Source organism: Lethenteron reissneri, chromosome 1, assembly GCF_015708825.2.
Source record: "Lethenteron reissneri isolate LAM-NWPU_2019-01 chromosome 1, ASM1570882v1, whole genome shotgun sequence".
NCBI classification, from domain to species: Eukaryota; Metazoa; Chordata; class Hyperoartia; order Petromyzontiformes; family Petromyzontidae; genus Lethenteron; species Lethenteron reissneri.
Window position 1 is genome coordinate 4,086,575 of NC_083779.1, and position 19,414 is coordinate 4,105,988.

The following is a 19,414-nucleotide window of genomic DNA, read 5'->3' on the forward strand; positions in this document are numbered from 1 at the left end:
TTTCCCAACGTCTTGTCTCTTCTCACAATTCAAGTTTCTAGAATCAACCCACCCGCGCCTGCAACATGGCTTCATCCCAGAGGTCGCAATCGGGTACCTGTACCCGTACCCTACCCGATACCCAGCCGGGTACGGGTAGCCGGGTATCGGGTAGGGTACGGGTACCCGTTTGCGACCCTGGTGCGGCCGGGTACGGGTACGGGTAAGGAATCAAAACACGTTTGCGACCTCTGGTGTCCGGCAAACACGTCTCGTGCCTCCCCGTGTCTCCCCCCCCACCCGCCCCGTCTCCCCGTGTCTCCCCCCCCACCCGCCCCGTCTCCCCGTGTCTCCACGGGACTTACCCATGTGCCAGGTGATTGTCAGGTGCCATTTCCTGCTCTCGATTATTTCGTAATTACAATAATTTCCACTTGCAATCGTCCAATTAATGAGTGCTCACATGCGGGAGATAACCCACGCGTGTTGCGAGGGAGCAACGCTCGATCCCACACAGAAGGGGCAGACGGGATTAGTCTGCACTTTGCTGGTGGGCCAGGGTAAGGGCATCTCCTCCACGCCCGCTCACGGGAAGGGAGATGGAGGTTCACGTCGTTTTAGGTGACCCGCCAATCCCTCGCCTCCACGACGCCGGATTCCACGCCGCGCGCGTAGCCACCACCGCCCGGCTAGACAGACTCTGCTCGTGACTCCTCCGATGCTGTCTGCGTGTCTCCAAGTGTCCCCGCGCAGTGTACACGTGCGGCGCCACGGTGGCGAAATGTTACCTACCTCGCCTGGTATACAGGAGGTCATAGGTTACATTCCGACCCTGACGCCTGCTGTATATTTGTAGTTTGCAGTGTCTCTCTATCATCATCACGGTGGCTAGGAGATGTTAACTACCTCGCCTGGTATACAGGAGGTCGTAGGTTAAATTCCGACCCTGATGCCTGCTGTATATTTGGCATTTGCGGTGTCTCTCTATCATGATCATCATCATCATGGTGGCTAGATGTTAACTACCTCGCCTGGTATACGGGAGGTCGTGAGTTCAATTCCGACCCTGACGCCTGCTGTATATTTGGAGTTTGTCGTGTCTCTCTCTCCCCATGGTCACGTGGATTTTTCTCCGAGTCCTCTGGTTTTTCCCTCCACATTAAGAATCAACATCACGCGTTTCAGAGTATTTATTTGGCTGCTATAAATACCCACGCGATAAGCCACTTCGTTGAGCTATCATTTGTGGTCAGGTCGCTTCTGAAAACAATATATTTATAGCTCAATGGGCCTTACCTGGTAAAGTAAAAAATGTATAGTTTAGTGTATAGTTTAGTGTATAGTTTAGTTTATAGTTCAGTGTATAGTTTAGTGTATAGTTTAGTGTATAGTTTAGTGTATAGTTTCGTTTATAGTTCAGTGTATAGTTTAGTGTATAGTTTAGTGTATAGTTTAGTGTATAGTTTCGTTTATAGTTCAGTGTATAGTTTAGTGTATAGTTTAGTGTATAGTTTAGTGTATGTTTAGTTTATAGTTTAGTGTATAGTTTAGTGTATAGTTTAGTTTATAGTTTAGTGGTATCTCTGTCAGACCTCCACCACCTGCCAGCTGATGGTCACGTGCTGTCCCACTGCTCCAGACTCGCGTTTCCTCCCATCCCGTCTCGTCTCACGTCTCCTCCCCCCCCCCGTGGTGTCTCCGCCAGACCTCCGCCATGTGCCAGGTGATCGTCACGTGCCGCTCGCTGCTGTGGACGCTGCTCAGCATCGCCACGGCCTTCGCGGAGATGGCCGCGTTCCTCAGCACCGAGTGGCTCGTCGGCGAGGAGGCCGGAGCCGGTGCCGGCGGCGTCACCGGCGGTGGAATCGGCGGCATCGTCGCCAACCGCTCCACCGCTCGAGCCGCCGCCGGCCCGGCGGACATCCTCGGTCAGCCGCCGTCTCCGGCGACTCACCACCACAACCACCGCAACCAGCACCACCGTCACCACAACCACAGCCACCACAACCACCACCAGCTGGACGATGCGGCGGCCCCCCACCATCTGGCGGTGTCGCCGGTTGCCGCGGGCGTCGGTGGTGGCGCGTCGGCGTACCGTCCCTCGCTGGGCGTCTACAACCGGTGCCGCATGGTGCGCCCCGCGGGGCCCGGCGGGGAGGCGGAGGAGTCGTGCGGGCCGTACGCCGCCTCGTTCGGCGAGCTGGCCAGCGGCCTGTGGCAGGCGAGCGCCGTGTTCCTGGGCGCGGCGCTGCTGCTGCTGGCGCTGCTGGCGCTCAGCTCCGTGCTGTCGCTGTGCGTGCAGAGCGTCGCCCGCAAGAGCATCTTCAACGTGTGCGGCCTGGTGCAGGCTGTCGCCGGTGAGTGGCGGTGCCGGTGGCGCGGCGCGACGCGACGCGGCGATGGCGTGCGGCCTGGTGCAGGCTGTCGCCGGTGGTGACGCACGGTGTGGCGATGTCTTCTTGGTTCTTTCGGTAAAGTCACGTAGAATGGAAGTAATAAAATAATAAAAAATAGAACGTAATAAAACAATTCTCACGACGTTTCGGCCACAACGCAAGTAGCCGTCCTCAGGTGAAGACCAGGTCTGTCGGGGAGACAGCGTCTGAATGAAACAGCACCATGTTTGGAGCGTATATTTAAGCTGGGTTGGAAGGGGGGGGAAAGGGCGCCTTGACAAAAGAATTTGGTGTGGTGACGCACGGTGTGGCGATGGTGTGGTGACGCGGCGTGCGGCCTAGTGCAGGCTTCTCCGGTGGTGACGCGGTGCGATGTGACGGTGTGACGTGGTGTGATTGGCGCCACGGCGGCTAGATGTTAACTACCTCGCCTGGTGTGCAGGAGGCCGTGGGTTCGATCCCGCTGTATATTTGGTGTGTCTGTTTCTCTCCCCGTGGTTGCGTGGATTTTTCTCCGGTTTTCCCCTCCACATTTAGAATGGACATCAACACGCGTTTAGAGCATTTTGCTGCGGTACATTTCCACGCGATGATGAGCCACTTCGTTGAGCTCTCACGTGAGGCCAGTTCGCTTCCGAAACGGAGCCTCATAGCTCAGTGGGGCTTACCTAGCAAAATTTTAAAAAATTGTTTAGAAAAAAATGTTAACAAATTTCTTTAGAACTGCTTGTCGCGTTTAGTTCGTTGTCCTTCCCCAACACCTTTGATGATCACGTTTGGCCACGCACGGTGTGAAAGGAGTTCAACATGCGTACGCACACACGTACAAACAGGACGTGTGTATGGGAGAGAGAGATGATGGAGGGGGGAGGTGTGTACCGTTGAATCAAGCGGCAGCAGCAGCAATTCCCGGGATCTCGGGGGAAAGGAAACTTGGGTTGTGAATAATGACACGGCCAATTAAGCTAATCACCGGAAGTGTGTGTGTTTACACACACACACGTGCTGATAACGGCCGTAGCCACAACGCACACCGATTGGCTGAGACTCGGATGATGATGATGATAATTATTAACGACGATGATAAAAGTCGTTCGTTTCATCTTCTTGGTTCTTTCGGTAAAGTCACGTAGAAGGAAAATAATAAAATAATAAAAATAATGTTTTATATTTATTATAAAATAACATGTTTTATTTTTATTACAAAATAATACAAATAAAACATGTTTTATTTTTATTATTTTATTACTTCCCTTCTATGTGACTTTACCGAAAGAACCAAGAAGATGTTTTATTTTTATTATAAAATAATAATGTTTTATTTTTTGTTCATTTTTTTGAACCTATCGACGCGACTTTACCGAAAAACCCAAAGAATACGAATTCCTGCAGTCACGAAAGCTTTCAGTCAAGAAATTCGATGTTTTTATTATAATAAATAAAAAGAAAACATAATGTTTTATTATGTTACTACTTCCCTTCTACGTGACTTTCCCGAAAGAACCAAGAAGATGAATCCCTGCAGTCACGAAAGCTTTAAATCGAAATTTTATTATGTTTTATTTTTATTATTTTATTATTTCCCTTCTACGTGACTTTACCGAAAGAACCAAGAAGTCACGTAGAAGATGATCTCTAAAGCTCTTTTTCACAGATGTCCAGTAAGGGGCGGTGTGTATAAACACCGGCACTGGGAAGACAAAGGCAGCGGGGAGACGTGTTAGCCACTCGCCCCCTCGTGTGCCGTGCCGCCCTTTCGCAGATATCCTATTATTGTATTTTTTTAGAACATAAATTCGCTCTTCTTTAGGTCTTTCGGTAAAGTCGCGTAGATAGGTTCAAATAAATTACCCAAAAAATAGCAAAGAACCACAGGTAACAAAAAACTACTTGGAGTTTTTCGTTACTTGCAGTTTTTCGAATGCTCCCGGTAAACCAAATAAATAAAGTTCGTCTCGGATTTGTGCCGCGAATTGTGACGTCGCCGGAAGTGACGTCACACGAAGTGACGTCACAGGAAGTGACGTCACACGAAGTGACGTCACGCTGCATATGGAAATCAACATTGACACATTCTGAGTACGACCTCCTGGGGATGAGGTTATTAACTAGACGAGGTATATTAGTTTACAATGAAACGCATCTCTGAGTTTATAATGACTGTCTACGAGTCTATGAGTCTATCATGATGTACGCTTTGTTTCTTCGCAAAACCTGAACCTCGCCCCTTAACCCTCACCCTTCATCCCTCAACCCCCACCCCTCAACCCTCACCCCCCAACCCTCACCCCCCCACCCCTCACCCCTCAACCTTCACCCCTCAACCCCCACCCCTCAAACCTCACCCCTCAACCCTCACCCCTCAACCCTCACCCCTCAACCCCCACCCCTCACCCCTCAACCCTCACCCCTCAACCCTCACCCCTCAACCCTCACCCTCGACCCCCTCAACCCCCACCCCCCACCCCTCACCCCTCAACCCCCACCCCTCAACCCTCACCCCCCAACCCTCACCCCCCCACCCCTCACCCCTCAACCTTCACCCCTCAACCCCCACCCCTCAAACCTCACCCCTCAACCCTCACCCCTCAACCCCCACCCCTCAACCCTCACCCCTCAACCCCCACCCCTCACCCCTCAACCCTCACCCCTCAACCCTCACCCCTCAACCCCCACCCTCGACCCCCTCAACCCCCACCCCCCACCCCTCACCCCTCAACCCTCACCCCTCAACCCCCACCCCTCAACCCTCACCCCTCAACCCCCACCCCTCACCCCTCACCTTTCAACTTAACCCCTCGCTCCGCCCCCCCTCCCATCGCCCCCCCCCCCCCCCGCCCCAGGCCTGCTGCTGCTGCTGGGCCTGGTGCTGTACGCGGCGGGCTGGGGCTCCCCGCGCGTCCGCGACCTCTGTGGCCCCGGCGCGGGCCCCTTCCGCCCGGCCTCGTGCTCGCTCGGCTGGGCCTTCTACTCGGCGCTGGGCGCCACCGTGGGGGCCTTCGCGTGCGCCGTGCTCTCCGCGCAGGCCGAGGTGGCCACCTCCAGCGACGAGGTGCAGGAGGCCATCGACGAGGGCAAGACGCTCATCTGCCTGCCCTGATGGCGGCGGCGCCACGGCGGTGGCGGCGGTGATGGCGGCGGCGGCGGTGATGGCGGCGGCGATGATGGTGGCGATGATTAAGGATTCTACATTTCTGCGCGGCGTGATAGGGACACGTGGGGTTGGTGGTGATGACGATGATGACGACGACGACGATGATGGTGGTGGTGGCGATGGCTACCAACATTTCCTGGAGGCATGACGCGTAGGGGGGACCACGTGGGGATGATGACGACGACGACGATGGTGATGATGGTGGTGCCTGCCAGAATGTCTTGGAGGCTCAGCCAGGTGACAATGATGATGATCGTGGCCCGTGCGTTTGATGGAGGCCGCCCTCCGTTGCTCCAAGAGTGGCATCTCACGTCCCGTCTCAGATATAATGTGAAAGGGCACCCCCAGAGGCAGCTGCCCCTGTGTGGCACGAGGGGGGCTGGGCACGCCTGTGGGCGGGCATCAGTGGCGGAGGGGGCGGTGATTGCTTCGCGGCCGAGTCTACGGGCACCCCCAGCGGCAGCTGTCTCTGCTGCTGCTGCTGCTGCTGTCATCCCTGGCTAGCAACACTTCTGGGAGGCTGAACAGAGACGCAAGGCGATGGTGACGATGGTGACGATGGTGACGATGGTGACGATGGTGACGATGGTGGCGATGGCGACGATGATTAAGGCCGCACAGTTTCTGGGAGGCTCAACCAGCGACACACGGAGGGTGGCGATGACGGTGGTCACAGCGATGGCGACGACGGTGGTGGGGCCAAGCGTGGGTATTCGCTTTAGTTGGAGGGCGGCGGTGGAGGGGGAGGGTGGTTTTGACGGTCGCGCGAGAGGACATGTGCAGCGGCGGCAGCGATGTAACACGGCAGCGCAGCAAGCGGGTTGCAGCGCGCCAAAGTTGGTCGATTCTGGGCCCATTTCTTCGACTTCGCCGCGGCGGACGCAGCAGGCGGAGCGGAGGGGGGTCACGTGGTGGGGGGGGGATGGGGGGCACGTGGCAGGGGGGGGCACGTGAGGGGGGGGGGGCCGTCCAGCCAGCGACAGCCATGGGGCAGGGCCCTCCCGCGAGCGAGCGTTGAGACTCCTCGTCGAGGCTTGCCACACACACCCGCCAAGGCCTCTCTCTCTCCCCGAGTGAATGACATTTCTATATATACACACACATTATATATTATCGTTGTTATTTATTTTGTTTGTTTTGTAGAATTTTTAAGTTTGATTGTCACACACCATTCCCCCCACCCCCCCCTCCCCGCGCGCAATTTATTCGCGTTTGGGAGGACGTTTCGTGGTCTCTGTTTCGTCCTGGGCATCTCGCCGTTGCTTTGACGGGGACCAGGATGTCCGTGACTTAGCCCGGCGACGGGAAGAATCGCTGTGGCGTCTTGTGTCAAGCGCGACTCGGAAGTTCCACGGTCGCGTGACGGTGCCAAGTTCATCCCGAGCCACTGGGCAACAACTGCAAAAACAACAACTGGTGTTCTTCGGTTCTTTCGGTAAAGTCACGTAGATAGAAAAAATAGTAAAACAATTAAAATAATAAAAACGGTAAAGTCCCGTAGATAGAAAATAAAATAAAAAATATAAAAAACTCACGACGTTTCAATCGCAACACAAGCGGTCATCAGGCCTGAGTTTTTATTATTTTTTATTATTTTAATTTTATTTTCTATGTACGGGACTTTACCGTTTGTTTTTTTATATTTTAATTTTTTTACTACATTTTTTCTATCTATGCGACTTTACCGAAAGAACCAAATAATATGAATTCCTGCAGTCGGGAAAATTTTAAGTCAAAATTTTACTGTTGATTTAACCTGTGGAAACTCCACATTTCTATGACGGGATGTGGCAAAGACTGTCCCTTATGCACAACCACTAATGATGATGCGGTGGAAATTATGGCGTCTGTGTGCCAAGCTGTGTCCATTCCACGTTCCCATGGCGGGGAGTAGTACGTCCGTAGGTGTAATAACCACTGCTGACTTTTCTTCACAATGTGGTGCTCATTTTACTGACCGAGATGATGATGGTGATCCTGCTTTGGATTCGAAATCTCAGAACTTTCAACATATTAAAGGTATCAGGTGTCAGTTTTGTTGCCAGATAGAAGGGTAAAAAAAACAATTATCATATTTTTTTACTGGCAAATGAGGTTCCAATGGTATATTGAGGGTGATTCATTTGAGCACAAATTCGCATTCATATTGATTACGATGTACGATACTAACGGTTGTGGTGAGTGGTGGCGGTGAGTGGGTTGGAGGTGGCAATGGGTGAGCGGTGGGTGAGCGGCTTGGGTGAGCGGCTTGGGTGAGTGTGCGAGAGAGTGATCCGTTTTGGAGTGGCTGCGTAACGGTGAGCGAGTTAACCAACCCCCCCCCGTCGCCCCTTTAGGTCGACTCAGCTGTAAATGTGCACCTGGTGCGATGTCTGAACGTCCCGCTAACAGCACTTGCCCCAACAGCCTTTCAGGATTATATGGGGTGGGACTTTTGTCTTTATAGTTGGGTGAATGAACAGGTGAGCTGAAGTGGGTGAGCAGTTGGATGTATGGGTGTATGAGTGAGTGAATGCATAAGGGGCCGTCCATAAATGACGTCACGCACCTAGGGGAGGGGGGGGTCAGGGGGGTTGAGAAATGTGACGTCACGTCAAAATGCGCAACTTTAAAAAATATAGACAACACGTTCTACTTAATTAAATTGACTTTAATAAATGTTTTCTCCTACAACATCAGAGTGCAGCGCCGCATTAAATACGCACTACAATGACAATAGTTTAAAGCGATTTGAAGCATCTTCTTGGTTCTTTCGGTAAAGTCACGTGACTTTACCGAAAGAACCAAGACGATGAATCCCTGCAGTCACGAAAGCTTTAAATCGAGATTAGAAGCATGTTTTATTTTTTTTTGGGGGGGGGGGGGCAGAGCTTTGTGACGTCATATTTGAGGGGGGGGGGTCTGATTTTTTGTGACGCCGTGTGACGAAGGGGGGGGGGGGTCAAAAATCGTCCAAAATCGCGTGACGTCATTTATGGACGGTCCCTAAGTGCTTGGGGTCGGTGAGTGTGTAATTGAGTCGACATGAGCGTGCGAGTGTGATCGGGTGAGTGGTTGGGGATAGGCGAGACCAGGTTAAGCTCTTCTTGTGTAGAGACACGCATAGACGTATCGGTGTTGTTGTTGTTGTTTAATCGCTTTGTTTACACAGATGGAGATCCCGTTCACCACCTCCGCACATAATCACAACTTTATACCGAGAAATCATATTTGGTCTTCATATTCTTAGGTTTTTTCGGTAAAGTGACGTAGGTAAAACATCAAAATTAATGAAAATAAAATAAAATAAAAAATATTTTATTTTCATTAATTTTGATGTTTTACCTACGTGACCTTACCGAAAAAAACCTAAGAATATGAATCCTTGCAGTCACGAAAGCTTCAAATCTAGAATTCATACTTGGTCTTTACAATGTTACTATTCATCTTCTTGGTTCTCTCGGTAAAGTCACGTAGAAGGGAAATAATAAAATAAAAATAATAAAACATAATAAAATATAATAAAAAATTCTCACGTTTCGGCCACAACGCAAGCAGCCGTCCTCACCTGAGGACGGCTGCTTGCGTTGTGGCCGAAACGTCGTGACGTGAGAATTATTTTATTATGTTTTATTTTTATTATTTTATTACTTCCCTTCTACGTGACTTTACCGAAAGAACCAAGAAGATGAATCCCTGCAGTCACGAAAGCTTTAATTCGAAATTTTACTATTGTTATTGCTGTGTTTTTTTAATAATCACCGTATTCTCTGGTGTTAGACGACACCCCTAAACGCGTGCCAACAAAGTTAGGCAAATCTGATATCGCAACAACAACATAAGTCCCCCGTATAGCCTTGCCAGACTGTTGGGGCAAGTGCTGCCCCCTTATGAAGGCCGGCACCAGGCCCCGACCGCCTTTGTCTCCAACCGGTGGCGATGTTTTGAGGCTGAGTCGACCTAGGGGATTTGCCCAGGACCGGTTCAGATAATCGTCACCGGTGTTTGGTCCGTGAGCGCGTTAACCACTACGCTACCGCACCCCCCCCCCCACACACACACAGACAGAGACACACGGTAAGACGGACCCCCCAACTTTTGCATTACAATACAGGGGATGGAGGGGGGGTGCAGTGCGTCTTATAATCTGGAGATTACGGTAATTGTGAATTATGATGGGTTTGCAAATATATCAATTATCTGTTATAGGAGTGTCAATGTTGTTGAAGCAGTGAAGACAATTATTGCAATGTTTCCCATTTTGACTTTGATGGCTTTAACGCTCGTGTTGTTCTTCTTGGTTCTTTCGGTAAAGTCACGTAGAAGGGAAATAATAAAATAATAAAAATAAAACGTAATAAAATACAATTCTCACGACGTTTCGGCTACAACGCAAGCAGCCGTCCTCAGGTGGAGAACAGGTCTGTCGAGAACACAGACGCTAAATTTCGATTTAAAGCTTTCGTGACTGCAGGGATTCATCTTCTTGGTTCTTTCGGTAAAGTCACGTAGAAGGGACTTTTAAAGAACCAAGAAGAAGACAGACCGCTGTCTTCTCGACAGACCTGTTCTTCTCTGTCTTTCCAATAGACCTGCTCTCCACCTGAAGACGGCTGCTTGCGTTGTGGCCGAAACGTCGTGAGAATTATTTTATTATGTTTTATTTTTATTCTTTCATTATTTCCCTTCTACGTGACTTTACCGAAAGAACCAAGAAGATGAATCCCTGCAGTCACGAAAGCTTTAAATCGCTCTTGTTGTTGTTGTTATTATTATTAAGCCTCGTTGTTGTCATCCGCCAATAATCGTCGTTGTCGTCGCTGCTGCTCGTAATTGGGGTCGTGCACGTGCTGCACCACGTGACCTACTAAATGGAGGATGTAAAACAGACAAAGGTCCCCCGTATAGCTGTAACAGACTGTTGGGCCAAGTGCTGTTAGCGAGAAGGGGCGATGATGACCAGAACGGCTACGCGAGGTGGGGTGGGTGGCCAGCACCCACGCCCGGCCGCCTTTGTCTCCCTACTCGCGATGTTTTACACTCCGCACAAGGTACTCATTTGAGGCTGAGTCGACCTAGGGGGATGAACTTCCGTAAACATCGCCTTGCAGGGAGACAAAGCTTGGCCGGACGTGGTGTCGGCCTTAATAGGAGCTCGCTAACAGCACTTGCCCCAACAGTCTGTGAGGGCTACACGGGGGATCTTTGTCTTTGCTATGGGAGGAAAGGGGGGGGGGGTAACCCAGAGGAAACACGTGCGGAAACAAGGGGTGGGGGGAGGGGGGGATTTACAAACTCCACACAACAACAATAACAACCATCGCCGATGACGTCACAAAGTGGCGGTGACGTCACAATAGCGCTTGGGGGTGCCACTGAGCTGAGATGACTTGGCCGATGCAAGCATCACCCACTGTGACAACTCGCTGCGTTTTATCCGCCCGGCGCTCTCCTGCCCGTTGTTGTGAGCGTCGCTGCTCCCGCTGTTGTTGGAAGGCGACTGCCTCCAACTGCGCAGTAGCGTCCTTCACACTCACTACAGAACACACAGAACACACACACACTACACACACTACACAGATTACACACTCACACACACTACACACACTACACACACACAGATTACACACTCACTACACACACAGATTACACACTCACACACACTACAGAACACACAGATTCCACACTCACACAGAACACACACTCACACACACTACAGACACACATATTACACACTCACACACACTACACACACACACATAATCCACACTACACACACAGAGATTACAGACTCACACACATTGCAGACACACATATTACATACTCACACTCACTGTAGAACACACAGATTTTAGCACTCACTCACTACTTGCACAGGGCGAGAAGACAATTGAGCTATTATGAAATGTTGACTTTCGGCAAAAAAAATCTAACTTTTTCAGCGCAAGTTTTTTTTTTAAACAATCGTACAATTTTATTTCTCGATTCAGTTACAAGTCGTGTTGCGCGTGTTTTTTTTTTAATTCTTGATGAACGACATCGCGTAATAAAAATGTGACTTAATTTTTGCCTAAAATGTGCCGTCACGTGTCGTTTGTTTTCCATTTGCAGTATTTATAATACAACGTTCATACGACGTTCATACGACGCTTTTATACGACGTTCATACGACATTCGCAGGGTAACATATGGCGATGATGATGGCCACTCCACACCGTGTGGGGGGGGGGGGAGGGAAGTCGCGCGCTATTCGACCATACTTCACCACTCTGGTCGCCGCAGATGGAACAGATGGGTGTTCGTGCACAATCGCTGCAGCGCCCTCTGCCGGCGAGCCACGGGCAAAGTCACGACGTCTGCGCGTGCGGTGACCCGCCAACACTCGCTGGTGCATCCCCCCGCAGTGCCCGGCAGCTGTCAACGCTTCATGCTCGGCTGATGATGATGATGATGACGTTGCTGACGCCTCTGCTGCTGCTGCTGATGATGATGATACTGATGCTGCCGCTTCTGCTGCTGATGATGATATCGATAACGATGCACCCGCTTCTGCTGCTGCGGCTGATGATGATGATACCGATGATAATAACGACGCTGCCGCTTCTGCTGCTGATGATGATGATACTGATGCTAACGCTTCTGCTGATGATATTGATAACGATGCACCCGCTTCTGCTGCTGCTGATGATGATACTGATGCTGCCGCTTCTGCTGATGATATTGATAACGATGCACCCGCTTCTGATGATGATGATGATGATACCGATGCTGCCGCTTCTGATGATGATATTGATAACGATGCACACGCTACTGCTGCTGCTGATGATGATACTGATGATGATAACGACGCTGCCGCTTCTGCTGCTGATGATGGTGATACTGATGCTGCCGCTTCTGCTGATGATGTTGATAACGATGCACCCGCTTCTGCTACTACTGATGATAATGATGCAACCGATGATGTTAACGACGCTGCCGCTTCTGCTACTGCTGCTGATGATGATGATACCGATGATCTCGCTTCTGCTGCAGCCGCCGCTGCTGCTGCTGCTACTGATGATGATTGACGATGTCTGCAAAAACTTCACCCAAACAGCTCTCGACACAATAGCTCCGTGACCTGGGGGGGGGGGGGGGGAAAGTCTGGAAGTTCACCATCGCCGCGGGAAGTTCGCGTCCGAGCGACAATGTTTATTTTCTCTTCGATTCTGCCTCTTCGCATTCTTCCACGGCGGCAGCTCCATTCTCCCGTCAACAGGAAACTCGGCGCTAGTTCCTGCACGGCTACTTCCACGGGTCAGGACGGGTGGGGGGTGGTGGTGGTGGTGGTGGGGTAACGCGTCCGAAATGTCCACAGCGCACATCCGAGGTTAAAGTGAAGGTCGGAGTCTCAGGGCTGAGGTTTTGTCGGTTCGGATCGTGGTGGGTGGGACGGGGTTTGTGTGATCGGGGCTCGAGACGCAGAGTGACCGCTCTTTGTTGTTGCCAAGTAACTGGTGACCGTACCTCTTGAAAAGAGCATTGGCACTTCGTGTGTCATGTTGATAGCGTGCGACAGGTGGGGGGCAGATGAGTGAATGGATTAGTGAGTGGGTCGGTGGGTGAGTGGATCGGTGGGTGAGTGGGCAGGTGAGTGAATGGATGAATGAGTGGGTGGGTGGGTGAGTGGGTCGGTGGGTGAGTGAGTGGGTGGGTGAGTGGGTGGGTGGGTGAGTGGATCGGTGGGTGAGTGGGTCGGTGGGTGAGTGGGTCGGTGGGTGGGTGGGTGGGTCACTTGGTGAGTGGGTCGGTGGGTGAGTGGGCAGGTGAGTGAATGGATGAGTGAGTGGGTGGGTGAGTGGGTCGGTGGGTGGGTGAATGGGTGGGTGGGTGAGTGGGTGGGTGGGTGAGTGGATCGGTGGGTGAGTGGGTCGGTGGGTGAGTGGGTCGATGGGTGGGTGGGTGAGTGGGTGGATGGGTGAGTGGATCGGTGGGTGAGTGGGTCGGTGGGTGAGTGGGTCGTTTGGTGAGTGCATGAATGAGTGAGTAGGTCGGTGGGTGAGTGGGTCGGTGGATGAGTGGGTGGGTGATTTAGTGGAAGAGTGAGGGCACGGTTATGCGAGTGGGTCTGTGAGTGGGTGGGTGTGTGCGTCGACGGGTGAGTGACCAAGTGGGTAGGTTGAAGGGTGAGTGAGTGGTGGGATTAGTTGGTGACTGAGCGAGTGGGTGTGCGAGTGAGTGGGTGTATCAGTCAGTGGGTGGGTTGGTGAGTGGGTGCGTGAATGAGTGAATGGCTGAGTGAGTGGGTGAGTGGGTGGGTGAGTAACTGAGTGGGTGGGTGAATGGATGGGTGAGTGAGTAGGTGGGTGAGTGACTGAGTGGGTGGGTGAATGGGTGGGTGAGTGAGGGGATGGGTGAGTGGCTGAGTGGGTGGGTGGATGGATGGGTGACTGAGTGGGTGGGTGAGTGACTGAGTGAGTGGGTGAATGGATGGGTAAGCGAGTGGGTGGGTGAGTGACTGAGTGGGTGGGTGAATGGATGGGTGAGCGAGTGGGTGGGTGAGTGACTGAGTGGGTGGGTGAATGGATGGGTGAGTGGGTGGGTGGGTGAGTGACTGAGTGGGTGGGTGAATGGATGGGTGAGGGAGTGGGTGGGTGAGTGAGTGAGTGGGTGGGTGAATGGGTGGGTGAGTGGGTGAGTGAGTGGGTGGGTGAGTGACTGAGTGGGTGAGTGAATGGATGGGTGAGTGAGTGGGTGAGTGAGTGACTGAGTGGGTGGGTGGATGGATGGGTGAGTGAGTGGGTGGGTGAGTGACTGAGTGAGTGGGTGAATGGATGGGTGAGTGAGTGGGTGGGTGAGTGACTGAGTGAGTGGGTGAATGGATGGGTGAGTGAGTGGGTGGGTGAGTGACTGAGTGGGTGGGTGAATGGATGGGTGAGCGAGTGGGTGGGTGAGTGACTGGGTGAGTGGGTGAATGGATGGGTGAGTGAGTGGGTGGGTGAGTGACTGAGTGGGTGGGTGAATGGATGGGTGACTGAGTGGGTGGGTGAGTGACTGAATGGGTGGGTGAATGGATGGGTGAGTGAGTGGGTGGGTGAGTGACTGAGTGGGTGGGTGAATGGATGGGTGACTGAGTGGGTGGGTGAGTGACTGAATGGGTGGGTGAATGGATGGGTGAGTGAGTGGGTGGGTGAGTGACTGAGTGGGTGGGTGGGTGAGTTATGTTTGGTTCTAGGGCTACGGGAAGTGCTCTGGTCGAGTTTGCTTTTGCATCGGACACGAGAGTCGCGTCCCTCTCAGTAATTTCTGGGTGCACAGCGCCCTCTAGCGAGGGAAACTGGAATATACCCATAACGTGAACCCTGACTGATTTTAACACTCGCCCTGACCTTAACACTAACTCTGACCCTACCACTGGTCGCGATCCTACCACTCGTCTTAACCACAGCCCTGACCCCAATACTGCCCTAACCAAAGTACAACCACAGACACTCGCACTGACCCTCACAGTCCTAGCAGGGACATTTCGTCCAAGGCTAGACCCTGGCCAAAGGCCACACACACACACACCCACCAAGCAGTAAAACGTGACCAGCATCGTACTCATCATAAATCTTCGTCCCAACGTTGACGATTTTTTTAAAATCCTTTATATTAAGTTCACTTGCTTGCTTGCTTGCTTACGACCGTGCAAATCTTTCGGTCGTTTTTTAACCCACTTCCCGTGATCCAATCGAGCTGACATTTTCCACACAGACTCGTTGTGCGTGACAATTTATTTTCGTGAGATTTGTTTCCCAAAATTGTACACTTTTTAGGACAAGAATATTATATTTAATTACCAATTGCTTAATGGTGCAATCCAATCATCTGACCCATAGGTGGCAGCCATCTCAAGCCAGAGGACGAGAGGACTCTAGCCGCCACGCATATAAAGGATTTATAGTGAAAAACTTTGTTTTTACTGGTTATACTTATTCTCGACGATCTGAAACGCCGATGTAATGTTCGCCTCATCGGAGTTTTAGTTTCGATGCAACGTAAAAGTAAATAATGTTAAAAGTGAATTATTGTTATTGTCGGTGTTGTTGTTGTCGAGGCCTCTGACTCACAAAGCTCAATCGCGCTTTTCGATTTAAAGCTTCTTTCGTGACTGCAGGGATTCATCTTCTTGGTTCTTTCGGTAAAGTCACGCAGAAGGGAAATAATAAAATAATAAAAATAAAACATAATAAAATACAATTCTCACGACGTTTCGGCCACAACGCAAGCAGCCGTCCTCAGGTGAAGAACAGGTCTGTCGGAAAGACAGCGTCTGAATGAAAACCACCAGACTTGGAGCGTATATTTAAGCTGGGTTGGAGGGGGGTAGGGTGAGAGGGTTGGGGTTAGAGTCAGGGGTAGGCTGAGAGGGTTGGGGTGAGAGTCAGGGGTAGGGTGAGAGGGTTGGGGTTGGAGCCAGGGGTAGGCTGAGAGGGTTGGGGTTAGAGTCAGGGGTAGGGTGAGAGGGTTGGGGTGAGAGTCAGGGGTAGGGTGAGAGGGTTGGGGTGAGAGCCAGGGGTAGGGTGAGAGGGTTGGGGTGAGAGCCAGGGGTAGGGTGAGAGGGTTGGGGTGAGAGTCAGGGGTAGGGTGAGAGGGTTGGGGTGAGAGTCAGGGGTAGGGTGAGAGGGTTGGGGTGAGAGCCAGGGGTAGGGTGAGAGGGTTGGGGTGAGAGCCAGGGGTAGGGTGAGAGGGTTGGGGTGAGAGTCAGGGGTAGGGTGAGAGGGTTGGGGTGAGAGTCAGGGGTAGGGTGAGAGGGTTGGGGTGAGAGCCAGGGGTAGGGTGAGAGGGTTGGGGTGAGAGCCAGGGGTAGGGTGAGAGGGTTGGGGTGAGAGTCAGGGGTAGGGTGAGAGGGTTGGGGTGAGAGTCAGGGGTAGGGTGAGAGGGTTGGAGTGAGAGTCAGGGGTAGGCTGAGAGGGTTGGGGTGAGAGCCAGGGGTAGGGTGAGAGGGTTGGGGTGAGAGTCAGGGGTAGGGTGAGAGGGTTGGGGTGAGAGCCAGGGGTAGAGTGAGAGTGTTGGGGTGAGAGTCAGGGGTAGGGTGAGAGGGTGGGGGTTAGAGCCAGGGGTAGGCTGAGAGGGTTGGGGTGAGAGTCAGGGGTAGGGTGAGAGGGTTGGGGTGAGAGCCAGGGGTAGAGTGAGAGTGTTGGGGTGAGAGTCAGGGGTAGGCTGAGAGGGTTGGGGTTAGAGCCAGGGGTAGGGTGAGAGGGTGGGGGTTAGAGCCAGGGGTAGGCTGAGAGGGTTGGGGTGAGAGTCAGGGGTAGGGTGAGAGGGTTGGGGTGAGAGCCAGGGGTAGAGTGAGAGTGTTGGGGTGAGAGTCAGGGGTAGGGTGAGAGGGTTGGGGTTAGACCCAGGGGTAGGCTGAGAGGGTTGGGGTGAGAGTCAGGGGTAGGGTGAGAGGGTTGGGGTGAGAGTCAGGGGTAGGGTGAGAGGGTTGGGGTGAGAGCCAGGGGTAGGGTGAGAGGGTTGGGGTGAGAGTCAGGGGTAGGGTGAGAGGGTTGGGGTGAGAGTCAGGGGTAGGGTGAGAGGGTTGGGGTGAGAGCCAGGGGTAGGGTGAGAGGGTTAGGGTGAGAGTCAGGGGTAGGGTGAGAGGGTTGGGGTGAGAGTCAGGGGTAGGGTGAGAGGGTTGGGGTGAGAGTCAGGGGTAGGGTGAGAGGGTTGGGGTGAGAGTCAGGGGTAGGGTGAGAGGGTTGGGGTGAGAGCCAGGGGTAGAGTGAGAGGGTTGGGGTGAGAGTCAGGGGTAGGGTGAGAGGGTTGGGGTTAGAGTCAGGGGTAGGGTGAGAGGGTTGGGGTGAGAGCCAGGGGTAGGGTGAGAGGGTTGGGGTGAGAGCCAGGGGTAGGGTGAGAGGGTTGGGGTTAGAGCCAGGGGTAGGGTGAGAGGGTTGGGGTGAGAGTCAGGGGTAGGGTGAGAGGGTTGGGGTTAGAGTCTCACCCCAGCCAATCCTCCACTCCCGTGGACACGAGCCGATCAAAGTTCACTCGCCCAATCACGCTGCCGTCCCCCACCCCCTGCCCCCAGGTGTAGAGTGACGCAGGTGTGTGACGCAGGTGCGTGATTAGATAATGGGAGGGAGTGGGGGAGGGGGGTGAGATAAGAGGAGGGGGCTAGAGGGAAAAGAATGTGACCCCACCTGGGATGTGTTATCAGCCCCCCCTCTATGGGTCTCTGTGTGATTCTATGGGTGTCTGTGTGAGTCTATGGGTGTCTGTGTGTGATTCTATGGGTCTCTGTGTGAGTCTATGGGTGTCTGTGTGAGTCTATGGGTGTCTGTGTGAGTCTATGGGTGTCTCTGTGAATCTATGGGTGTCTCTGTGTGATTCTATGGGTCTCTGTGTGAGTCTATGGGTGTCTGTGTGAGTCTATGGGTGTCTGTGTGAGTCTATGGGTGTCTCTGTGAATCTATGGGTGTCTGTGTGATTCTATGGGTCTCTGTGTGAGTCTATGGGTGTCTGTGTGAGTCTATGGGTGTCTGTGTATGGGTCTATGGGTGTTTCTGTGTGATTCTATGGGTGTCTGTGTGAATCTATGGGTGTCTCTGTGTGATTATATGGGTCTCTGTGTGAGTCTATGGGTGTCTGTGTGAGTCTATGGGTGTCTGTGTATGGGTCTATGGGTGTTTCTGTGTGATTTTATGGGTGTCTGTGTGAGTCTATGGGTGTCTCTATGAGTCTATGAGTGTCTCTGTGTGAGTCTATGGGTGTCTCTGTGTGATTATATGGGTGTCTGTGTGATTCTATGGGTGTCTCTGTGTGAGTCTATGAGTGTCTGTGTGAGTCTATGGGTGTCTCTGTGTGAGTCTATGGGTCTCTGTGTGAGTCTATGGGTCTCTGTGTGAGTCTATGGGTCTCTGTGTGAGTCTATGGGTGTCTGTGTGAGTCTATGGGTGTCTCTGTGTGAGTCTATGGGTCTCTGTGTGAGTCTATGGGTGTCTGTGTGAGTCTATGGGTCTCTGTGTGAGTCTATGGGTGTCTGTGTGTGATTCTATGGGTCTCTGTGTGAGTCTATGGGTGTCTGTGTGAGTCTATGAGTGTCTCTGTGTGAGTCTATGAGTGTCTCTGTGTGATTATATGGGTGTCTCTGTGAGTCTATGGGTCTCTGTGTGAGTCTATGGGTGTATGTGTGTGATTCTATGGGTCTCTGTGTGAGTCTATGGGTGTCTGTGTGAGTCTATGGGTGTCTGTGTGTGATTCTATGGGTCTCTGTGTGAGTCTATGGGTGTCTGTGTGAGTCTATGGGTGTATGTGTGTGATTCTATGGGTCTCTGTGTGAGTCTATGGGTGTCTGTGTGAGTCTATGGGTGAATGTGTGTGATTGTATGGGTATCTCTGTGAGTCTATGGGTCTTTATGTGAATCTATGAGTGTCTGAGTGAGTCTATGGGTGTCTGTGTGTGGGTCTATGGATCTTTGCGTGTGTCTATTGGTATCTGTGTGAGCCTCATACCTGTCAACCCAAATGGTTTACCTGTATTTTTGTACGGAGAAATTGAGTTTTCAGGTTCATGCGGCATACAACCGTTTCAATACGGGCTTTGGAGGATGAACGTTGAGATCTATAAGGGCACAGGGTGACCAATAAGGTTTGGTAGGGCACTGATAAGGTAGGGCACTGAAAGAACCAAAGAATAACACTGATAAGGGGTTTACAGGTATGAGTATATGGGTCGCTGTGTGAGTGTCCGGGTCTCTGTGTGAGCTTTCAGCCTCTGTGTGAGTCTATGGGTCTCTGTGTGAGTCTATGGGTCTCTGTGCGAGTCTATGGGTCTCTGTGCGAGTCTTTGGGTCTCTGTGCGAGTCTTTGGGTCTCTGTGTGAGTCTATGGGTCTCTGTGTGAATCGGTGGGTCTCTGTGTGAGTCTGTGGGTCTCTGTGTGAGTCTGTGGGTCTCTGTGT

The 19,414-nt window shown here is 52.2% G+C and overlaps 2 protein-coding genes across 2 annotated transcripts in view; one reads left to right on the plus strand and one right to left on the minus strand.

Annotated features, from left to right (window-relative positions):
• The window catches only part of LOC133354709 (LHFPL tetraspan subfamily member 2a protein-like), a 45,659-nt gene extending 39,217 nt beyond the window's left edge, over positions 1-6,442 (plus strand). The window contains exons 2-3 of the mRNA XM_061571796.1: positions 1,685-2,336; positions 5,219-6,442. Coding sequence (XP_061427780.1) covers positions 1,694-2,336; positions 5,219-5,475 — 900 coding nt within the window. The 5' untranslated portion in view covers positions 1,685-1,693 and the 3' untranslated portion in view covers positions 5,476-6,442. The remainder of the gene's footprint in view (positions 1-1,684; positions 2,337-5,218) is intronic.
• Positions 1-19,414, minus strand: part of SNRPA1 (small nuclear ribonucleoprotein polypeptide A') — an 840,838-nt gene that overhangs the window by 76,373 nt on the left and 745,051 nt on the right. The window lies entirely within an intron of this gene.